Raw genomic sequence first — 21,874 nt, 5'->3', positions numbered from 1 at the left:
AATTCTTATGAATTGAATTCCTTAAAAATCACTAACTCAATTTTACTTCTCTTTTTCTCAATGAATAAGCTCTATAAATATTAAATATATTGAAGTCAAATTATACAAAACATCTTGTATAGTATGTAATTAATAATAAAATTACACTATTTTTTTCATTATTTCTGTATCTACTATAAAATTATTGTATTTTTCATTCAAAAACTGTTTTTCACGTATGACAAAGTTGTTGTTGAGCATTATCCTTATGCTAATATGGATATATTGATTTTTATGTATCATAGTAATTGCTGGATGATACTAATTCCTGAATATGTGTACTCTTTGTTAATGCATTGATCGTCCTCTCACAGGTTCATTATTAACTATGTTTCTTAATGTTGCATGACGTGGTACCCTTTTCGTCCTTTGTTTCCACAAACAAGTAGCTAACATTATAGTGAAAAATATTACTGCAATTCCTAAAATTGTAATTCCAATAGTAAAATTACGATTTGAATTATTTGATAGATTTTTTTCACGTGTTGTAACAATTTCTTTATTATTATTTGGAGCAGATGTTGTCACGAGATCTACATTTAAATTATCTTCACTCGTTATTGGTAATGGCTTTGATGGTTCACATTTTCTTGTTGGGAGTAATTTTGATGGTTTTTGCATTCTTGGCAATTTAGTAGTCGTAGATTCGACATCTCTAAAAGGAAAAAGATTAGTAGGAAATACATGAATTCTTCCATTGGACGAAGAGTCCTCAATAAGAGATTTTCCAGCATCCACTGCAAGCTTTTGCCTTGGGTTTGATTCTCCTTCTACAATATCTGGAGGCCACTGATGGTATGAAGGAAGAGAATATGAAGGATGTGTTCGACTCTCAAATTTTGGAACTCTGGTAGGCTTCTCTGGAATTGTTGCTCCTTGTCTACTAGAACCAGTGTATGTACCTTCAATTAAATCTAAAAATGGATTAAGTCCTGTTCTTGGATTTGTAAAATCACTGATGTGTGCTCTTTGATTATATATAGTATCATCCTTTTCAATTGCTTCAGCCAAACTTTTATTCCTCTTTATTTCACTAGCAAATGATTCTTTATTTGTATCTAAAGAATATGATGATTCTGATTTTGCACTTTCCACATTTTTTGTAGACAGTTCATGTGGAAACAGTTCACATAATTTTATACTTGCAATTATCAAACTCAATGTCAATAAACAAGAAGCCACTACAGTCATTTTTGGTATAATCTAAATATAAAAATATATTAATTTAATAAACATTTTATAATATTTACTAATATGAATTATTTATTAGTTGTATATTTAATCATAATTTTAATAGATATTTCTTTCATTAAAATTAAAAATTGGTCTACAGTATTTTCATTAAAGTATAAAAAATAAGTATATTGAAGATACAAAATTGTCCTCATTTTCTGTTGTTTACAAATCTCTAGCAACAGTCCAAAACAATTTTCAATTACAGCCTCAAATAAAAGGTCAGCTCTATCTTTGCAAAAATTTGTGTTAGACTTTATGAAATGACAGAAAATGAAGACAATTTTATATTTTCAATATATTTACTGTTTTAAATATATTTTTCATTTTTATATTAAACAAACAACTGGATTCCTTTATTGTGCTATTAAGGCTAAATAAAACCGATATTTGAAGTAATTATTGGGTTGGTTGTATTTATTATAAATTTTTTTATTAGCTAAATAATGTCAAGCATCTAGACTTAGAAGTGAATGTGTTTTGATTGCCAAGTAAGATAAATTTGAAAATACTATTAGCTATATACCACATAATATTGTGATGATGCTATGATTTATATTTGGATTAATTACTGTTCTGTAGCTCATGCAACTCATAATTTCGTTGCATTATTTAAGAGTTGCATATCATGTTTAACTTTCAAGTAATGCATTATTACATGAAATATCTGTTTGCATTCAAATTATAATTTTAAACAGCAATTCAAGATCGAAATTTTCTGCATTAACATAGTTTGGTTTTCTTGTTCAATAGCTTAACATTTTTGAAAGCAAACCAAGGAGTATTGACACACAATATTTTAAGGATCAAAACTTATTTTAGATTAAATAAATATTGTTTACTCATCAGATATACAAAATAAAATAATACTATTTGTCACAGAAATCTAAGCTAGTTGTATCTCTTCAGCTCTGTATGTTTGAATGCAAGCAAGAAATGTTTACACTTCTTTTTCTTTACAAACAAAAGATTTTTTGGTAGCGTAATAGGAACGACAGATGTGATTTCAAACAGGAGTGAGTCAACTTCATGTTTTCCACTCTCACATACTTCAAGTTCCTTGTCGCCTTGGGATTGTTCCAGATAGCTTTTTTATATTTTTTATGACTCTACTATGACATAAATTTCAATATTTAAATAGAAAAACATATAAATTTAATTTAAATTGAAGTTTTAATATAGCTTTGTCATAAAAAATATGCAACTATTCAACTTTAAATATCAAGAATTACTAAAAACAATAACAATTAAATATTAAATGAGTAATTTGAATTATATATTTTTAATAAATAATTTGTATAAAAATTAGTTCAATTTTTCTATTAATAAATTTGTTTACACAAAGAACATCTTTGTTGTACACTATAAAATCGAAGCCATTTCTATAAAAAGATATTGCAATTAATCATTACAGGATATAATTTATAACACAAAAGTTACTTTTATTTAGAGAATATTTATTTACTTTTAGTTTCTAATTAAAATTTTTTATATGTATTAATTATAAACATTAACTTCCTCTACAAATAGAGAGTTTATGCATAAATTGCATATCTTAACTCCACTCTTTATCATTTATTCATCTAACTGTCTGCTAGCCAGATGTTTTAACCCACAGAATATAGTCTATAAGTTTGTTTGACATCTGGAAAAAATAATATCATTGCTCTTGATCTAAAAAGAAATATTTTGTTTTTAAAACCTTTAATTTATTTGAATTTTATGTGTTTATTCGATTGCAATGTTCTGATTCCATTCTCTGAAATGTTGTAATGCAAAATATAACCTTACAATCAAGAATATAAAAGTGTTTATGGCTTTAAAAGTTAATATTCTTCAAAGTATTATTACATCTTCAATTTTTTCTATAACTTCTTTTATATCATTACTCTGACTGCAGTTGGTTGATTTTTATGAAAATAAATCTATCAATTGATTTAATTAATAATTTATAAATAAATATTTAATCTGCAGTTTCAAAATGTAATAATTTAATATTATAAGTAATTTAACTGTCATGTACTGTGTAGGACCTTAACATCAACACTTTTAGGATATTCATTTTATCAAACATTGATACCTACATAATCTAAATAGGTGGTTGCCAACCAGTGTACAAATTTCTCTACGGACCACCAAAAATTTTGGTGGTCCGTAGAGAAATTTGGACATTGATCAACTCTAGGTTATGCAAAGTATTATGAAAGTATTAATTCAAAATTGGAAGAAGACAAATTAATAAGACAAAAATTCAAAGTATTAATCAAATATTTTGTCTTATTAAATAATAAACTAAAGGAAAAACTTATTAATAATGCATCTTTTCCTTAAGTTTATTATTTAATAAACTTAAGGAAAAGTTATTACGAAGATAAACCTCTGCATACTATATTTACGAAGATGTTTGGTCAAATTTTGGATATAGGTTGAAAAAATTATATAATTTTTTCTTAAGAATGCTTATAATTTATTTAAAATAATAAATTTTTTATGTTAGCTGTTGATTTACTCTATTCTAAAATTAGTTTGAAAATTTATATAGATTCTATTGATTTAATGCTTAATTTTAAATCTAAATTTTACATTTGTTTTGAAAGTTCACGCTAAATTATTGCACTGAGCTGGGTTTAAAAAAATGTTTCGGAATTATCACTGGGCATCTACAGGAAACGAATTTTCAAGGACTGACAAGTGAGTAACAATAATAAATGGTTTCTGTAGGCAATATTAAAGGCGTTGTCCAGGAAAACTTAAGTATTTATTTAAGGAAAAAAACTAATTATTCTGTTCTGAAATTAAAAAAATTAAAGTAATTAAAAATATAATTGTCATCTTCCCAATTTTATATACTACAGTTTTAAATAATTCGAGAAGTCTAAAAATATTTGAATATTTTAAATTCTGATATTTTTTACATTTTTTAATTCTTCAAATTTCTGCACAATTTTTCAGGAATAAAATGTTAAAAATAATATAGCAAATGAAGTATATTAAATATATTTTTCCTTGGATTGTATTAAATACAATCCAAAGAAAGGATGATTGGATTTAAAGAATTTATAATATATATAATTATTTTTATTACAGTAAAACCTGTGTAAACAGGACTCTGGCAGTATGAAACATTTTTATTCAGTTTGGCAGGTTTTNGTATTATATTTATATATATATATATATATATAAATCTTTATTATAGCAACATATTTTATCAATTACTTTAATTAACAAACTACAATGATTTAAATTGGTAAGACATTGTTTTAATACTTCAGATATGGAATAAATATAAATTTTAAGAGATTTTTTTAACGAAAGAACACGTCTAAAAGTTCGTTAAGAAGAGATTTTACACACATTTTATTTTTTCTTCTTTATTTGGAAAGATCAGAAACGTTTGTAATTATCAAATTCAAACAAGTCCTTCATACTTTAGATCTATATTTAAATATTGCTATTCTCAATGATTTATAACACATTTTACTTCGGAATAGTTTAGAATCTAATTTTAGTTTCATGATCGATCGTTACTCCCAGAAAGAAAGAAAGGGGGAAAAAAAGAAACTGAACCCAATCAGCTAGAATGAATGATGCTAACAGCTGATTTCCAACTGCAAGTTCTATATCTTTTAGCCTATTTAAGCTTATGTATGTGTGCTTTTTCAATATTTATAGTTTGGACTGTCGATTTGGATGCTTAACTTACGCTTATCTTCACTGTAACAAAATACTGTACTAGCTTTCATTCTGGTAAGTTGGTTGATAAACAAAATAGAGCATTGCCTAGATCGTAATTAAATTATAAAATGATTGCTTTGAACTATCAAATAAACGATTTTAAGAATACTTTACATCCGTGTAGATAATTACATTTAAGAGATAATTTATTGCATCCTGCAGGATAAAAGAATTGCATCCATTTAATAATTAAAGCAGGAAATGTTTAGGTACTGTACGTTGCAGGTTTGTAGAAACAGTGAATAATGAAAATAATCTAATTGTTAGTTACGTTTTTCTATTAAATTTGCACCTTTTCGTTAAATTTTCTCTGTTAAAAAGGATAAATTTCGAGAGAATTATGAATTTAACATTCAAAAATATTATATAAGAAAATGCAACAATATTTGACATGAAATATTGTTTGCAAAACTAAACGAAATATTACATGTATAAGAGTTAACCACAGGGACAATTAATAAGACAAGAGCAACTCTTTCCTCCTCCTCCCTGTTTTGACCTCGCTAGCAAAGAGGTCATGACCTTGTCCTCGCCAAGGATATCCAATGTCCATCCGTTGAGTACAGCGACCCTGATTTATGGGTGGAAGACAGTTGGCTCTTAAACATACTTTAACTTGGACGAATCTATTTCGTTGTCCTTTATTCATTCTTAGAATTGTCACATGTGTTTCTCTACAGTTATTTTCCTATGTTTGCTAATGAGAGGCGTCTTTCGTGTAAGACGATCGACAGTCTTGTCGACGTTTAATTAGACTAATGGAAACATACAGTAGATGTACAGAAAATCACCTGAATATGAATGTTTTTAAGAGTAAAATCCATTAAAAACAATTGGATATCCTAATTTAGTGTAAGCTATATTAACATGCAATTATGTTAATTATTTCTTTTACTTTTCCTGTTATAGATTCTTTGGAATGATTTGTATTTTTCTGTATTAATTATGCAATAAACTTTTTGCAATATTGCAGATTTTACAGAGTAAAACTACATATTAAAGTCTGTATATCCCCTATAAATCTATACATAAAAACTCTTTTTTTTGTGTGTGCCATTCGTTACCAATTTCAGAGTTATTGATAGTGGACAGATTCAATTGGTTGCAGTCTGATTGTTTCGATGGAATTTTATTGTTAAATTGGTTTTAGTAGCGTCGGAAACAAACTCTACTCCCTTCACAGTTTGGCTGTGACAGATGGTGACGTGATTTAAGTGAAAGAGGATACATACAATGAGGGAACAGTCAGAGATGTACTTCATTCCAATTACACTTTGTCAAAACCGGATGTGTCTGGTCCAGATTGCCAAAATGTTTCCGGCATGAAAAGAAAATTGCTTGTGAACTATGCCGAAAAGTCAATTCCGAAATTGCTTTTAGTAATAATCAATAACGGAAGAATTGTTTTAAAAAATTGTTTTTAGTGCAAAGTATTGCAATTGGTATTTATAAATTGTGTACAATAAAGATTATCCATTGTTATTTTTTAATAATTAAGAAATATTTTTCAGAATATAATTAGATAGAAAGGTTCCGGATAATCACAAAGATCTCATATAAAATTATTTACGATTAGGTCCGTATTACGAACTTCTTTCCTCGAGTAAAAATTTATTTATGTAGAAAATTAATTCGGGAAAAGGTTTATACATTGTTCATGTAAATAAAATTTCAAAATTTCTGAAGAATAAAACTTAAAACTGACGATAACGTAATGTACTGTATACGTTATCAGTGGACTTACACGACCATATAGTGTAATGCCTATTTTCTATCTTATCTATTTAGTTTTACATGAAAAAATACTATCATTGACTTAAACACTCAGCGTTCTATTCAAGAAGATTTACGGTCGTATTTTTTTTATATATATAGTAAAAGCCCCCGGTCGAATGCTAAGTATTATAAGCGGAATGCAGTAGAAAGTGAGCACGCAGTAAATCAAAGTTGTAAAGTTTTAAAAACTTGCTATTTGATATTCTTCTAACGGATATTTAACTAGTTTAAGTCCGCTATTTTGTCTCCAGATATGGTAATCTCGAGATACACCCAAGCATTATCCAGCTGTCCATTATCTTATGCAGTCATTATTCTATTCTTTGAGAGGAGCATAGTTAATTTTTCAGAATAGAAAAGCTTATAAAGATATATATATATATATATATATATTAGCCTATTTTGTTCCAACACTTCTTATTTGTCGATAGTCTTCTAAAGCCTGTGAAAAGAATGACATTTGACCTCCACTTGAAAGTTTTCTTTCTTGTCAAACGGGGTCGAAAAAGTCGCACGCACTATACACATTCACTCCTCTCTACATAAATTTTGAACAGAACTAATTATTTTCTTGGATGCAATCAATTTTAATATATTTAATTCTTCAGAATATCGGATCGGAAATAGGAATTTATTCATGTTTATATGCATAAATTCCTATGCAATTTGTATGCATAAATGTATTATGCAATTTATGCATTGTTATGCGAACCTTTGAAGACTAACCGAGTAAAATTGTATTAATTTTATATTGTCTTTCTAATTTTTAATAAAACTCGTAAATAAAAGCAACAGAAAGGAAAAAAAATAAACAAGCATTGTAACAACTTAATAAGTATGACCTTTGGAGTAACAGGGAATTTTTTTACACCGTAATAAATAATCTATCCATATTTATTAATATTCAATGCGATACACGATATACCATTACATTTTTTTTTTTCATCACCAATATTTTGGTCATAAAAACGCTTTTATGGTAAGTTATCTCAGTAGCAATCTTCAATGTCAATCCTGATATCCGATATCACATTTATAGTAAGCAGTTGCATTATGTTAATTAGTAACTTTTTAGAGGATAATAAATGATATGTTACCGACTACAAGATACTTAAAAATAATGAGTTTAAAGATTTTTAATGGCTATATAAAAATGGATATTAAGATCATTAACGAATTCTTACTGCAACCTGTTAAATGTTTAAGGTTAATAAAATAAGTTATAATTTAGGTTTATGTTATGTTATTCGGTAGTAAAACATAATATTTACATAAGACATACAAAAAAGTATATTTGTTTATCATGAAAAAATTAATGGAAAAAATCGAAATAATTATGAAATATATTAATCAAATTCCACTTGTATGAAATAATTACTATTATTTGGCTTTTAAGTATAATGGCAATAATAATTATTGTAATTTATCAATGCCTGTTACATAAAGATCTAAGATAAGTAAATCTTTAGATATATCTGGAATAAATAACCTGGAGGAAGTTAAGTTCTTGGCCTAGTTTGTATAACCTAACTATATATAATAATAATTACTTTTAGTTTGTAAATGGGAATAATCATCACATTATTTGATAATTATTTTAATTATTGTTATGAATGGGAAAAAATGTATCATCTTTTGTTAGGTAAAGAATTAAACAGCTTTTTTGGAACAAGATGATATTCTAAAATAAAATTGTTTAGGTAATCCTATGTTTCTTGTTCCCATAACACATTTAATCTAGGTTTTCTCTTGTTATAAAAATTGTTTTTTTTTTATTATTCTAGGTTTGTTCTAGGATAAAATTTCTAAACTATGTATTACATAATTTGAAATTACATTGCTTAGACTTTGTTTTTTTTCTAATTTTATATTAGGAAGCATGTAAAAAAATAATTTCCTTCTCTTCAATTTTTCAAATTAAAATCATTTGTTAAATACTATAAATAAACAAATTAATTAATTAATTAATTTTTTAACATTTTTAAACTTTAAAACTTATAGAAATTTTTTAAAAAATCTTTAAATGTATTTCTTCTTGCAAGATATATTTAAAACTATCCAAAATTGATGTGGGAACTTGAGTCAACTCACTCTGTTTACAAACAAACAAATGGTCTCAATAGAATAAACAGTATAAATTGCAGTGTTTGGAAGCAAGTATAGCAGAAAAAAATAAAATAAAACGAACTTCTCATTTGTTTATTTCGATAATCATCATTCAGAATCGAAACTGGTTCGCATATGGACCCACTAATTTGGCAGGAAACGCGTCATTCGACTCTCTCGCGTAAACGTGACCTTTAACATCTACCAGTTGTCTGTCGTCGTCCCATCATTTCACATACTGAGATCGCTCTTTGCTTCACTCTGCATCCCACTGGATGCCCCATCCGCACGTGCCGCGACAGTTAATGGGTACTTTTTTCTTTTTTTTTTTTTTAATCTCCTAACTCGGATTGCTTTCGTCGATGCGAATCTCCTGTTGTTCCGGAAAGTATACGACAGGAAGATTCTACCAAGTCTTCTCATTATTTTAATGGGAAAACTTCGCATAATTTTTTTTTTTTAAGTCGAAGAACTGTCTTACCTTCTAAATCAGTAGCTCATCAGTTGAACTTCGATCCTCTCCGTCTGTCGTCGTTATGGCAACTGCCGCTACCGTCCTCTGCTCCACACGTGACTTCAGTTTAGAACTGCAGGGCGCATGACTGTTCTTGCTATAGGATGGTTGCCAGCTGCTTAAAGCTTGTAAGAAAATGTCAAATGGGAGGAGAGATAGCTGCACTTTTTCTTTTTCTTTCTTTCTTTTTTGTTTTGTGTAGTTAAAAAGGACGGTTGTTGCTCTTTGTTTCGAGGTTTAAAAACTCTTTTTTTTTTTCTTTTTGTATTTTCACCCCCTTCTTCAACAGAGACAGAAACGAAAGAAAAGAATTCGTTCCTTAATGGATTCGAGTACTTTCCATGTTAACAAGTGATCAAAGAAGGAAGGAAGGAAGGACGAAGTTCTCAAGGCCTCACTAACCTACGTTTTCTGTCACAATAATTAGAAAAAAAAAGTGTTTATCTCTATAATAATTTATAGTACTTTTAACTCTAACAATAAACAGAAAATGTGTATCTATTCGAACTTTATCGTGATTTTGTAACATTTATAATACTCTTGTTACGCTGTTATTAGTTCCCACGCCGTATCTTATATCGAGAGTTTGAATAATGCTACTAAATAAACAAATCACATACTGTCCTTTGGAAAAAATGACTCACTAATGTAGGTCAGACGTGACAGTCATCAGTGTGAAAACAATGAAATTTGAATACAAGTTACGACATCGTTGTACATAATCATTTTATTCCGGGGGAAGTCCCACTAATACTTTCGTATCCGGCACTTCTATGTATCTAAATTAACTATTGTTACGGGATTTATTGTACGTTACTACGTGAAAGTATCAATTATTTTCTACTAATATCGGATTATCTATACAAATTACAGTATTTTTCACAATCTGCATTGGAAAAATTGAGCGCTTTCGTTTAATTCCACGGGCAAAGTGTCTATTACGTGTTTAATAATTACCGTAAAAACTATAATTTGGATACATTTAATTGAGAATAAACTAATGAAATATTTAGCTATTAAAATAAATTTATACTTATTAATAACTTTTATAGCTTTTTCGCGATAAAAACACTTTATTTTGTATCGTTTTTAATAAGAAATTGCAATTAGTTACCATATAAAAAGCTTACTATTATTACTATAATAATAATAATAATAATAATAAATTTTTTGGACGAATGTCTTCTAAAATATCAAGCTTTAATATGATATATATCATATTTCAAGAGCGAAATATTAATTATAGAATTTTTAGGGGGTGATATAAATTTACTTCCTGTTCACAAACCGTGTTCAAACGAAAAGGGGAAATTTTGTTAATTCACATCTGGAAGATGGATAGATGATGACCCATATATATCCGTTTGAGGATGAAGGACAAGATGGAATGTGGGAAAAAATCAGAAAAAAACCAACTCGAAGAAAGAAGAGACGTGAATATCACACCTGTGACCTTTCGTCTCCTCACCGGAAACGGCTAAAAATATATGAATAGAAACAGGAAAAATTTAATGAATTGCCATAAACAGTACATATATTACTTACTTTTCATAAAACGTGTTTATGCTAATTTGTATAACTAAGTGTAAAAAAATGTATGTACAATACATTCATTTAAAAAAAAAAAAACATGCGAAATTCAGAATACTCAGAATTTTATTAACAATTTTATTTGAAAGAAAAAGTAATTTTTGTGAAATTCCTGTCCCTTTTTTTTTAGAGAAAAGTAAGAAAATTTCTTCCTTTTTTTAAAAATATTATTTGAAATTTATAAGTTAACTTTTCTATAAAATATGAATACGACTTGAATGGTATTTTAAAGTGCAATTTTCTTGTCAAATTTTCTGGTGTTAGAGATAGATTATACTTCCTTTTCACGAATTACATTGTTAAATTTGAGTATTTTATTGGTATATTCAACATTCTTCACGTAATAAATTTAATAATTCCACGATTTGTAATCATGGGATCAAAAATGACGACTAGAAAATTGGATTCGGTAACGTAATTTGGGTAAAGTGATCGTTAAAGGCCGATCGAAGAGTCGAAGTTTCTGAAGTTTTTTTTTTTTTTATTAGGATGAACTAAAGACATTCTAAACTGTCGAGGAATTTGAAAATATGTTAGATGCACCGTGATCCAATTTTTGTAATGTTTTTTTTTTTTTGTTGTTTTTGTTTACAGAAATAGGACTAGTAATAGTCGTAAATTCAATAGAGTTGATTAGTGTTTCCGTATCCGTTTCACGATGATGCAGGCCACAGAAATAACCACGTGGGTTGGCCAAGTTGCGAATTCATCTTGTTAAATTATTTTTCACATGCACTTCACAATGTCTTAAACACTATGTACATCTTTATTTATTGCTTCTATACCGTTATAAATTTTTTCAAGTGTCTCTTGTGTCTAGAAATCGGTAAAAATTCGCCTTTGCGTGTACCATAACTATTCATAACGAAGGCAATATAATTAATTAAAGTGTTTTTTTTAACTTGTTCAATATGAGTTATTTTATTTATGTATCAACATTATTTAATCATTAAAGTTTTTGTTGAAGAAACTGCAGTAGGGAGTACTTTATATCCGGTTCTTTGCCAGTGAATTGTATAAACATTCTAAGTTTTATGGTATATTTTTCTTAGCTGCCGAACTACAATATGCGGAAAACAGGTGCAAATGCTTAGAAAATAATTATTTATTTATAAATTATGCATTCTTTAACCTTTTAGGAAGGTTAAACGTTTTGAAACTTATCCATCGTTTGGATGTTAAGTGAAATTTTGTTATTCATTTTTAGAATAAAAGGGCGTTGTACATATGTAATGCTGCCAAGTTTGAAAATAAAATTGTAACTGGGGTGATACAAAAAAAAAAAATGGCCAAAAATATTGTTCACGGTAACTATATCTTCGTGGTAATATATTCGAGATTGTCAAAATTTGGTAATATTTATCATTAGGAGGAAGAAGAAAATAATGTTTTTTATCCTTTCCTTTCTTAGTACATTAAGGAAAATAAATTAACAAGTGCATCGAGCATTATTAATTTATTTATGTATTATTAGTTGTTGTTTAATGAGTTTTGGGTTGCGCTTTAATAGATTCGGTTATCAGATATTAAACTTTTTTTTTTTTTTGCTGTGGAGTTCTTTCAAGAGAATCCTATTTATCTAATGTTCTTTATGGCTTTTGTAATTGAATTTTTGTAACTATTTTCATGCATCGTGTACTTGAAACATCCTTTTTTTAATGGAAAATTAATTACAAATCTAGACTTAGGAAATAAATTTATACTGAACATAAATTGTGGCCATTTGAAAGAATAAATGACCCAAAAAAGTGGTTTAAATAAAGAAAGAATTAGAGCGTCATTAATCTAATTAAAACCCTTTAAAATGTAGAATTGCATAAAAATTCTAGATATTAAGTTTTTGGAATGAGATTTTGGTTCCATTTTATAAGCTTACGCTAATATAGTAACATTTTTCTTACAAAGAAATAAATAAAAAAATAAAATTTTCTTTTTCTATTCATTCACTAACTGCTGTTACTCTTAATATATATATATATATAAAAAGAATGTAAGAGCCATTAATAGAAACATGACAAGCGAAGGACAAAAGTTAGAAAGAAATGTTAAGGGGGGAAATTATAACAGACATCTCCCTTCTGAAAGAGGAGAGATTTAACATAACGAGGCACGTGTGCCCCTGGGACATGGTCCACAGAAAGAAATAAACATATCCAATTACTTTCGTTTGTATTTCCACAGTTTTTTTAATATTAACATCAAGTGTAAGAAGTATTAAGGTTTTATATTAAAGTGCAGAGCTTATGATTTACTCTGCACTTTGAGTTTGGTTTTCTTTAAAAGAGTTCTGTGAAATTGAAATTAATAGCACATGTTGATTTTCTTTCCTTCCCTTCCCTTTTTTTTTTTTTGTGGTTATGTTTTAATCATAAGGATAGTATGTGAACTCTTGCTTAACTCACAGTTTTCATGGGAAATGTAAATTAATGGAAAATTATCTTAAAAATTTATTAATTTTGGATTTAAAGTGAATTAATTTCATTTTTTAGAAAATTTATTGTCTTCACTCATTTTTTATCTGAAATTAATTAAATTTTAGAATTATCCAATTAATCTGTATCATTGAAAACTTATCATTAGTTTTGTTTATAAATAATTTAAGTATTTTTATGTAAAATAAATAGTTTATATATCAATGTATAATTGATATGATATATTGCTCTATGTTTGAGTTTATCAGCATCAAATTCTTCAGTAATGCTTTGTTTATTATAGAAAATAAGATATCTATCAGTTAATTACTGCTTGTTTATAAGTTTTTTTTTTTTTTGTTTATAAATAAAATTAAACAAAATTTTATTTTTTATTTTTGTACTGTCTAACTTATGTGGAAAGTGAAGTTTTTTTTAAAAATATAATGTTTATTATAAATGTTTTAAATTAACAAAAACTATGTGTATTTCCAGATGGGCAGTATCGACAGTCATGACTAGACAAAATGCAGTTCCTTCTTCGGATGGAAATAATTTTATTTCGGCATTAATACCTTTGTGGGATATGGCTAATCACATTAATGGAAAAGTAAGATTTAAACATTAAAAAAAATTAACTCGTACAAAAAAGTTTCTTCTTTCATATTCTTTATTGTAATTTGAAATAAGTCAAAATAACAACAGAATAATTTAAATTTATTTGTTATAATCAATGCATTTAATTGCATCAATGTAAAATAATTATTTTGGCATTTCTCCTGATAATTATATTTGGCATTAAATCTGAAAATGAAACAAAAAAGAAACTTTAAAAATATTTTTATTTATTAAAATTTAATCTTTCTAAATTTGTTCACTTTTATGCTTGATACGACAGAGTCATTCTTTATGTTTAACAATTATTATAAAAAAAAACTTTTACCACAGAATAATAATGGTAAAGAAATATGTGTAAGAGTCTTATTCACAAAAGTTAATATCTTAATTATTCAAATAATTTAATAAATTGATAATTTAATTAAGCTTCTATATCATTGATTTTTAATAAATATTGGTACAGACTAATGAATAAAAATCTGAATGCTAAATATATATTGAGTTTGAATAAGAGAATACAAATTTGAAAAATGTATTAATAAGTGAAATCATTACATTTATCTATCAATGCATTATTACAATGCATTTAAATAGTTTTAAATTATATTGATATTTTTATTGTTTGAAAATGTAATTGTACTGCTAAAATTTTATTTTTAGTTCATTTTTTTCATGATTTGGCTCTTAGTATCACAAAAGGTTCCTGACTCCTTGATAGATTCAAGTTAGATTTAGAATGGATATAAATATCATTTACAAACATGATGAAATCAAATGATATAAAATATATATTTATATTTACTGATTTTAAAGCTAAGCAAATAAAATAGTTTTGACACATTTATTTGGGATATTTTGGTTAATTTACTAAACTTATATCATATTTAGGTATTTTAGTGTATAATGTATTCACTTTAGCTCTACCATTTAGCTGTACGACATATAATTAGCTTACTAACTTGTTTTTGGTTATTAAAAATAAGTTTTTTTTTTATATTGATAAATTTTTTAAAAAATGAAAAGAATTTTTGAGTATTTCTACCGCGGTTTTAATTCTTAGGAGCAAAATTGAAACTAATTTTTTTTTTCGTAAAATTTCTTTTTGTGCATGATTTGAAGAAAATATTCTCCAAATTCCAGTACAATATGCCCACAAAATACTTTACCAGACAATACTTAATAACAGAAACTCGTTTATATTTTCCTGATAACTATATCTTAGTTAACAAACACGAATGTGAAGATTGCTTTGTGGATTTGATTTTCTTAAAATCAGTTTTTTCATATTATTCTTTTCGATATAAAGATATTTAAGGAAATTCACCTTTTGATTTCCAGTAGTAGTTTAATATCATAAAAATATTTTTGACCTATTCATAGGTCTTCCTCAGTTAGGATTAACAAATCAAATATATAAATAGCATTTTGAGATTAAAATCAAACAGAATAGAACTTCCAAATTTGTAAACTTAAATGAATGTAATATAAAATTTAAATAAAGAAAATAAAATTCAATAATTAAAATTTTAAAATAAACGAAACAGTTATTTTTATTTATTTATTTAATATAACATACATATATGGGAGCTACAATGAGGAGTTTGCAAGCAAGACTCAAGGAACATAAATATACAATTAACAAGAACACAAACAACATAATCTTAGCCAACTATGCCAGAGAGCAGGACGTAAGAGTTGCATGGGAGGATGCATCAATAATACAACCTAATAGAAATCTTAGCGACCTCCGATACTTGGAAATGATAGAAATATTTAAAGCTCACAAAAACGAATGTGTATTAATTTTAGAGACGTAGACAGTCTTTCCATGACCTGGAAATATATTTTTGAACCATAAACTTTGACACTATTTATTTATTTATTTAAATAATATAAAATATAGTATGTTTGTTTCATTTATTTTAAAATTAAATAAAGAAAATAAAACTCTATAATTAAAATTTAAATTTTTTATTATATTCGTTTAAGTTTAGAACTTCCAAATTTGTAAATTTGTATTCTGTTTGATTTTAATCTCAAAATCTATTTATGTATTTGTATTGATTCATGAGGAAGACCTATGAGTAGGTTAAAAATTTTTTTATGGTATTAAACTACTGCTGGAAATCAAAAGATTCATTTCCATATCTAATTGCATTAAATCCAGTTTACCTTGAGAATATTTTAAAGATGTTTACTTAATTTTTTATTCTCTACAGCAGGAGTTCTGAACCTTTTTCGTGTATCGACTCCTTTTAAGAAAATTTTTTTCCACTGACCTCCTTAAATAGGAACTGTATATTTGGATTATTTTGTGACACTCATGTTTTTTAATGTTAATTACCAGATTATTGGGCTAAACATGTAATTAGTTATCATTGTAGTAAGATTTAACATTCCCTTTTCTTTATACATAGAATTCTTAATTTTTACTTTCCTGGCTGCTGTAACAGAGGGAAAGTATGGCAATCTGGCAAAAATGACCCTCCAGATTTTTACACCTTGAAATGTCAAGAAATGCAAAAAATTTTGGGGTAATTTCTGTATGTATGGATGTTAGTTTGTGTGGAATACAGTTTGAAGCTTAGTAACTCCTGTGCTTTTTGTAGAAAATTTCTGAAATTTTGCAGAAGGATGTTTGTTTATTAGAAGGATTGATGCTGTTAAATTTTGGTGGTTAAAGGTTGAGGGGATGGGGAGATAATGGGGTCATATATATCTCCAGTAGGGTCAGACTTAATGAGGATTTTACTCGTTATTAACATTTACAATTTTTTTTATAAAACTCATCCCTACCCTCAAAATTAAGGTTTTTGTCATTTTATAATAAAAACATAAAAAGTTTTTAAATAAAATACGGTAATAGATAGCGCCACACGTAATTTTAAATTTTGGCACTAAATCGAGGTTAGATAGTACCTATACAGTTTGTTATTAAAATGTACAATTTTTTATATAACCCNCTTTAAATGTATTTCTTCTTGCAAGATATATTTAAAACTATCCAAAATTGATGTGGGAACTTGAGTCAACTCACTCTGTTTACAAACAAACAAATGGTCTCAATAGAATAAACAGTATAAATTGCAGTGTTTGGAAGCAAGTATAGCAGAAAAAAATAAAATAAAACGAACTTCTCATTTGTTTATTTCGATAATCATCATTCAGAATCGAAACTGGTTCGCATATGGACCCACTAATTTGGCAGGAAACGCGTCATTCGACTCTCTCGCGTAAACGTGACCTTTAACATCTACCAGTTGTCTGTCGTCGTCCCATCATTTCACATACTGAGATCGCTCTTTGCTTCACTCTGCATCCCACTGGATGCCCCATCCGCACGTGCCGCGACAGTTAATGGGTACTTTTTTCTTTTTTTTTTTTTTAATCTCCTAACTCGGATTGCTTTCGTCGATGCGAATCTCCTGTTGTTCCGGAAAGTATACGACAGGAAGATTCTACCAAGTCTTCTCATTATTTTAATGGGAAAACTTCGCATAATTTTTTTTTTTAAGTCGAAGAACTGTCTTACCTTCTAAATCAGTAGCTCATCAGTTGAACTTCGATCCTCTCCGTCTGTCGTCGTTATGGCAACTGCCGCTACCGTCCTCTGCTCCACACGTGACTTCAGTTTAGAACTGCAGGGCGCATGACTGTTCTTGCTATAGGATGGTTGCCAGCTGCTTAAAGCTTGTAAGAAAATGTCAAATGGGAGGAGAGATAGCTGCACTTTTTCTTTTTCTTTCTTTCTTTTTTGTTTTGTGTAGTTAAAAAGGACGGTTGTTGCTCTTTGTTTCGAGGTTTAAAAACTCTTTTTTTTTTCTTTTTGTATTTTCACCCCCTTCTTCAACAGAGACAGAAACGAAAGAAAAGAATTCGTTCCTTAATGGATTCGAGTACTTTCCATGTTAACAAGTGATCAAAGAAGGAAGGAAGGAAGGACGAAGTTCTCAAGGCCTCACTAACCTACGTTTTCTGTCACAATAATTAGAAAAAAAAAGTGTTTATCTCTATAATAATTTATAGTACTTTTAACTCTAACAATAAACAGAAAATGTGTATCTATTCGAACTTTATCGTGATTTTGTAACATTTATAATACTCTTGTTACGCTGTTATTAGTTCCCACGCCGTATCTTATATCGAGAGTTTGAATAATGCTACTAAATAAACAAATCACATACTGTCCTTTGGAAAAAATGACTCACTAATGTAGGTCAGACGTGACAGTCATCAGTGTGAAAACAATGAAATTTGAATACAAGTTACGACATCGTTGTACATAATCATTTTATTCCGGGGGAAGTCCCACTAATACTTTCGTATCCGGCACTTCTATGTATCTAAATTAACTATTGTTACGGGATTTATTGTACGTTACTACGTGAAAGTATCAATTATTTTCTACTAATATCGGATTATCTATACAAATTACAGTATTTTTCACAATCTGCATTGGAAAAATTGAGCGCTTTCGTTTAATTCCACGGGCAAAGTGTCTATTACGTGTTTAATAATTACCGTAAAAACTATAATTTGGATACATTTAATTGAGAATAAACTAATGAAATATTTAGCTATTAAAATAAATTTATACTTATTAATAACTTTTATAGCTTTTTCGCGATAAAAACACTTTATTTTGTATCGTTTTTAATAAGAAATTGCAATTAGTTACCATATAAAAAGCTTACTATTATTACTATAATAATAATAATAATAATAATAAATTTTTTGGACGAATGTCTTCTAAAATATCAAGCTTTAATATGATATATATCATATTTCAAGAGCGAAATATTAATTATAGAATTTTTAGGGGGTGATATAAATTTACTTCCTGTTCACAAACCGTGTTCAAACGAAAAGGGGAAATTTTGTTAATTCACATCTGGAAGATGGATAGATGATGACCCATATATATCCGTTTGAGGATGAAGGACAAGATGGAATGTGGGAAAAAATCAGAAAAAAACCAACTCGAAGAAAGAAGAGACGTGAATATCACACCTGTGACCTTTCGTCTCCTCACCGGAAACGGCTAAAAATATATGAATAGAAACAGGAAAAATTTAATGAATTGCCATAAACAGTACATATATTACTTACTTTTCATAAAACGTGTTTATGCTAATTTGTATAACTAAGTGTAAAAAAATGTATGTACAATACATTCATTTAAAAAAAAAAACATGCGAAATTCAGAATACTCAGAATTTTATTAACAATTTTATTTGAAAGAAAAAGTAATTTTTGTGAAATTCCTGTCCCTTTTTTTTTAGAGAAAAGTAAGAAAATTTCTTCCTTTTTTTAAAAATATTATTTGAAATTTATAAGTTAACTTTTCTATAAAATATGAATACGACTTGAATGGTATTTTAAAGTGCAATTTTCTTGTCAAATTTTCTGGTGTTAGAGATAGATTATACTTCCTTTTCACGAATTACATTGTTAAATTTGAGTATTTTATTGGTATATTCAACATTCTTCACGTAATAAATTTAATAATTCCACGATTTGTAATCATGGGATCAAAAATGACGACTAGAAAATTGGATTCGGTAACGTAATTTGGGTAAAGTGATCGTTAAAGGCCGATCGAAGAGTCGAAGTTTCTGAAGTTTTTTTTTTTTTTATTAGGATGAACTAAAGACATTCTAAACTGTCGAGGAATTTGAAAATATGTTAGATGCACCGTGATCCAATTTTTGTAATGTTTTTTTTTTTTTGTTGTTTTTGTTTACAGAAATAGGACTAGTAATAGTCGTAAATTCAATAGAGTTGATTAGTGTTTCCGTATCCGTTTCACGATGATGCAGGCCACAGAAATAACCACGTGGGTTGGCCAAGTTGCGAATTCATCTTGTTAAATTATTTTTCACATGCACTTCACAATGTCTTAAACACTATGTACATCTTTATTTATTGCTTCTATACCGTTATAAATTTTTTCAAGTGTCTCTTGTGTCTAGAAATCGGTAAAAATTCGCCTTTGCGTGTACCATAACTATTCATAACGAAGGCAATATAATTAATTAAAGTGTTTTTTTTTAACTTGTTCAATATGAGTTATTTTATTTATGTATCAACATTATTTAATCATTAAAGTTTTTGTTGAAGAAACTGCAGTAGGGAGTACTTTATATCCGGTTCTTTGCCAGTGAATTGTATAAACATTCTAAGTTTTATGGTATATTTTTCTTAGCTGCCGAACTACAATATGCGGAAAACAGGTGCAAATGCTTAGAAAATAATTATTTATTTATAAATTATGCATTCTTTAACCTTTTAGGAAGGTTAAACGTTTTGAAACTTATCCATCGTTTGGATGTTAAGTGAAATTTTGTTATTCATTTTTAGAATAAAAGGGCGTTGTACATATGCAATGCTGCCAAGTTTGAAAATAAAATTGTAACTGGGGTGATACAAAAAAAAAAAATGGCCAAAAATATTGTTCACGGTAACTATATCTTCGTGGTAATATATTCGAGATTGTCAAAATTTGGTAATATTTATCATTAGGAGGAAGAAGAAAATAATGTTTTTTATCCTTTCCTTTCTTAGTACATTAAGGAAAATAAATTAACAAGTGCATCGAGCATTATTAATTTATTTATGTATTATTAGTTGTTGTTTAATGAGTTTTGGGTTGCGCTTTAATAGATTCGGTTATCAGATATTAAACTTTTTTTTTTTTTTTGCTGTGGAGTTCTTTCAAGAGAATCCTATTTATCTAATGTTCTTTATGGCTTTTGTAATTGAATTTTTGTAACTATTTTCATGCATCGTGTACTTGAAACATCCTTTTTTTAATGGAAAATTAATTACAAATCTAGACTTAGGAAATAAATTTATACTGAACATAAATTGTGGCCATTTGAAAGAATAAATGACCCAAAAAAGTGGTTTAAATAAAGAAAGAATTAGAGCGTCATTAATCTAATTAAAACCCTTTAAAATGTAGAATTGCATAAAAATTCTAGANCTAGACTTAGGAAATAAATTTATACTGAACATAAATTGTGGCCATTTGAAAGAATAAATGACCCAAAAAAGTGGTTTAAATAAAGAAAGAATTAGAGCGTCATTAATCTAATTAAAACCCTTTAAAATGTAGAATTGCATAAAAATTCTAGATATTAAGTTTTTGGAATGAGATTTTGGTTCCATTTTATAAGCTTACGCTAATATAGTAACATTTTTCTTACAAAGAAATAAATAAAAAAATAAAATTTTCTTTTTCTATTCATTCACTAACTGCTGTTACTCTTAATATATATATATATATAAAAAGAATGTAAGAGCCATTAATAGAAACATGACAAGCGAAGGACAAAAGTTAGAAAGAAATGTTAAGGGGGGAAATTATAACAGACATCTCCCTTCTGAAAGAGGAGAGATTTAACATAACGAGGCACGTGTGCCCCTGGGACATGGTCCACAGAAAGAAATAAACATATCCAATTACTTTCGTTTGTATTTCCACAGTTTTTTTAATATTAACATCAAGTGTAAGAAGTATTAAGGTTTTATATTAAAGTGCAGAGCTTATGATTTACTCTGCACTTTGAGTTTGGTTTTCTTTAAAAGAGTTCTGTGAAATTGAAATTAATAGCACATGTTGATTTTCTTTCCTTCCCTTCCCTTTTTTTTTTTTTGGTTATGTTTTAATCATAAGGATAGTATGTGAACTCTTGCTTAACTCACAGTTTTCATGGGAAATGTAAATTAATGGAAAATTATCTTAAAAATTTATTAATTTTGGATTTAAAGTGAATTAATTTCAAATTTCATTTTTTAGAAAATTTATTGTCTTCACTCATTTTTTATCTGAAATTCATCACATCGAATA

General features: G+C 27.6%; 2 protein-coding genes across 2 annotated transcripts in view; one reads left to right on the top strand and one right to left on the bottom strand.

Moving 5' to 3' along the window:
• LOC111628528 (histone-lysine N-methyltransferase setd3-like) overlaps positions 1-14,040 on the top strand; it is a 52,225-nt gene extending 38,185 nt beyond the window's left edge. Inside the window, exon 9 of the mRNA XM_023372339.1 lies at positions 13,900-14,040. Coding sequence (XP_023228107.1) covers positions 13,900-14,032 — 133 coding nt within the window. The 3' untranslated portion in view covers positions 14,033-14,040. The remainder of the gene's footprint in view (positions 1-13,899) is intronic.
• LOC111628527 lies at positions 40-9,632 on the bottom strand. Its single transcript, XM_023372337.1, has 2 exons — positions 9,371-9,632; positions 40-1,242 (listed from the first exon to the last, which is right to left on the bottom strand). Exon 2 carries the CDS (start codon positions 1,228-1,230, stop codon positions 328-330), a length of 903 nt encoding a protein of 300 aa, XP_023228105.1. The 5' UTR covers positions 1,231-1,242; positions 9,371-9,632; the 3' UTR covers positions 40-327.
• Positions 14,041-21,874: the final 7,834 nt, after the last annotated feature.

This window comes from Centruroides sculpturatus, unplaced genomic scaffold, assembly GCF_000671375.1.
Source record: "Centruroides sculpturatus isolate CEXI.00-Female unplaced genomic scaffold, Cexi_2.0 scaffold426, whole genome shotgun sequence".
NCBI classification, from domain to species: Eukaryota; Metazoa; Arthropoda; class Arachnida; order Scorpiones; family Buthidae; genus Centruroides; species Centruroides sculpturatus.
The sequence above is the reverse complement of the archived record's forward strand: the minus strand, read 5'-3'. Positions and strand labels throughout refer to the sequence as shown.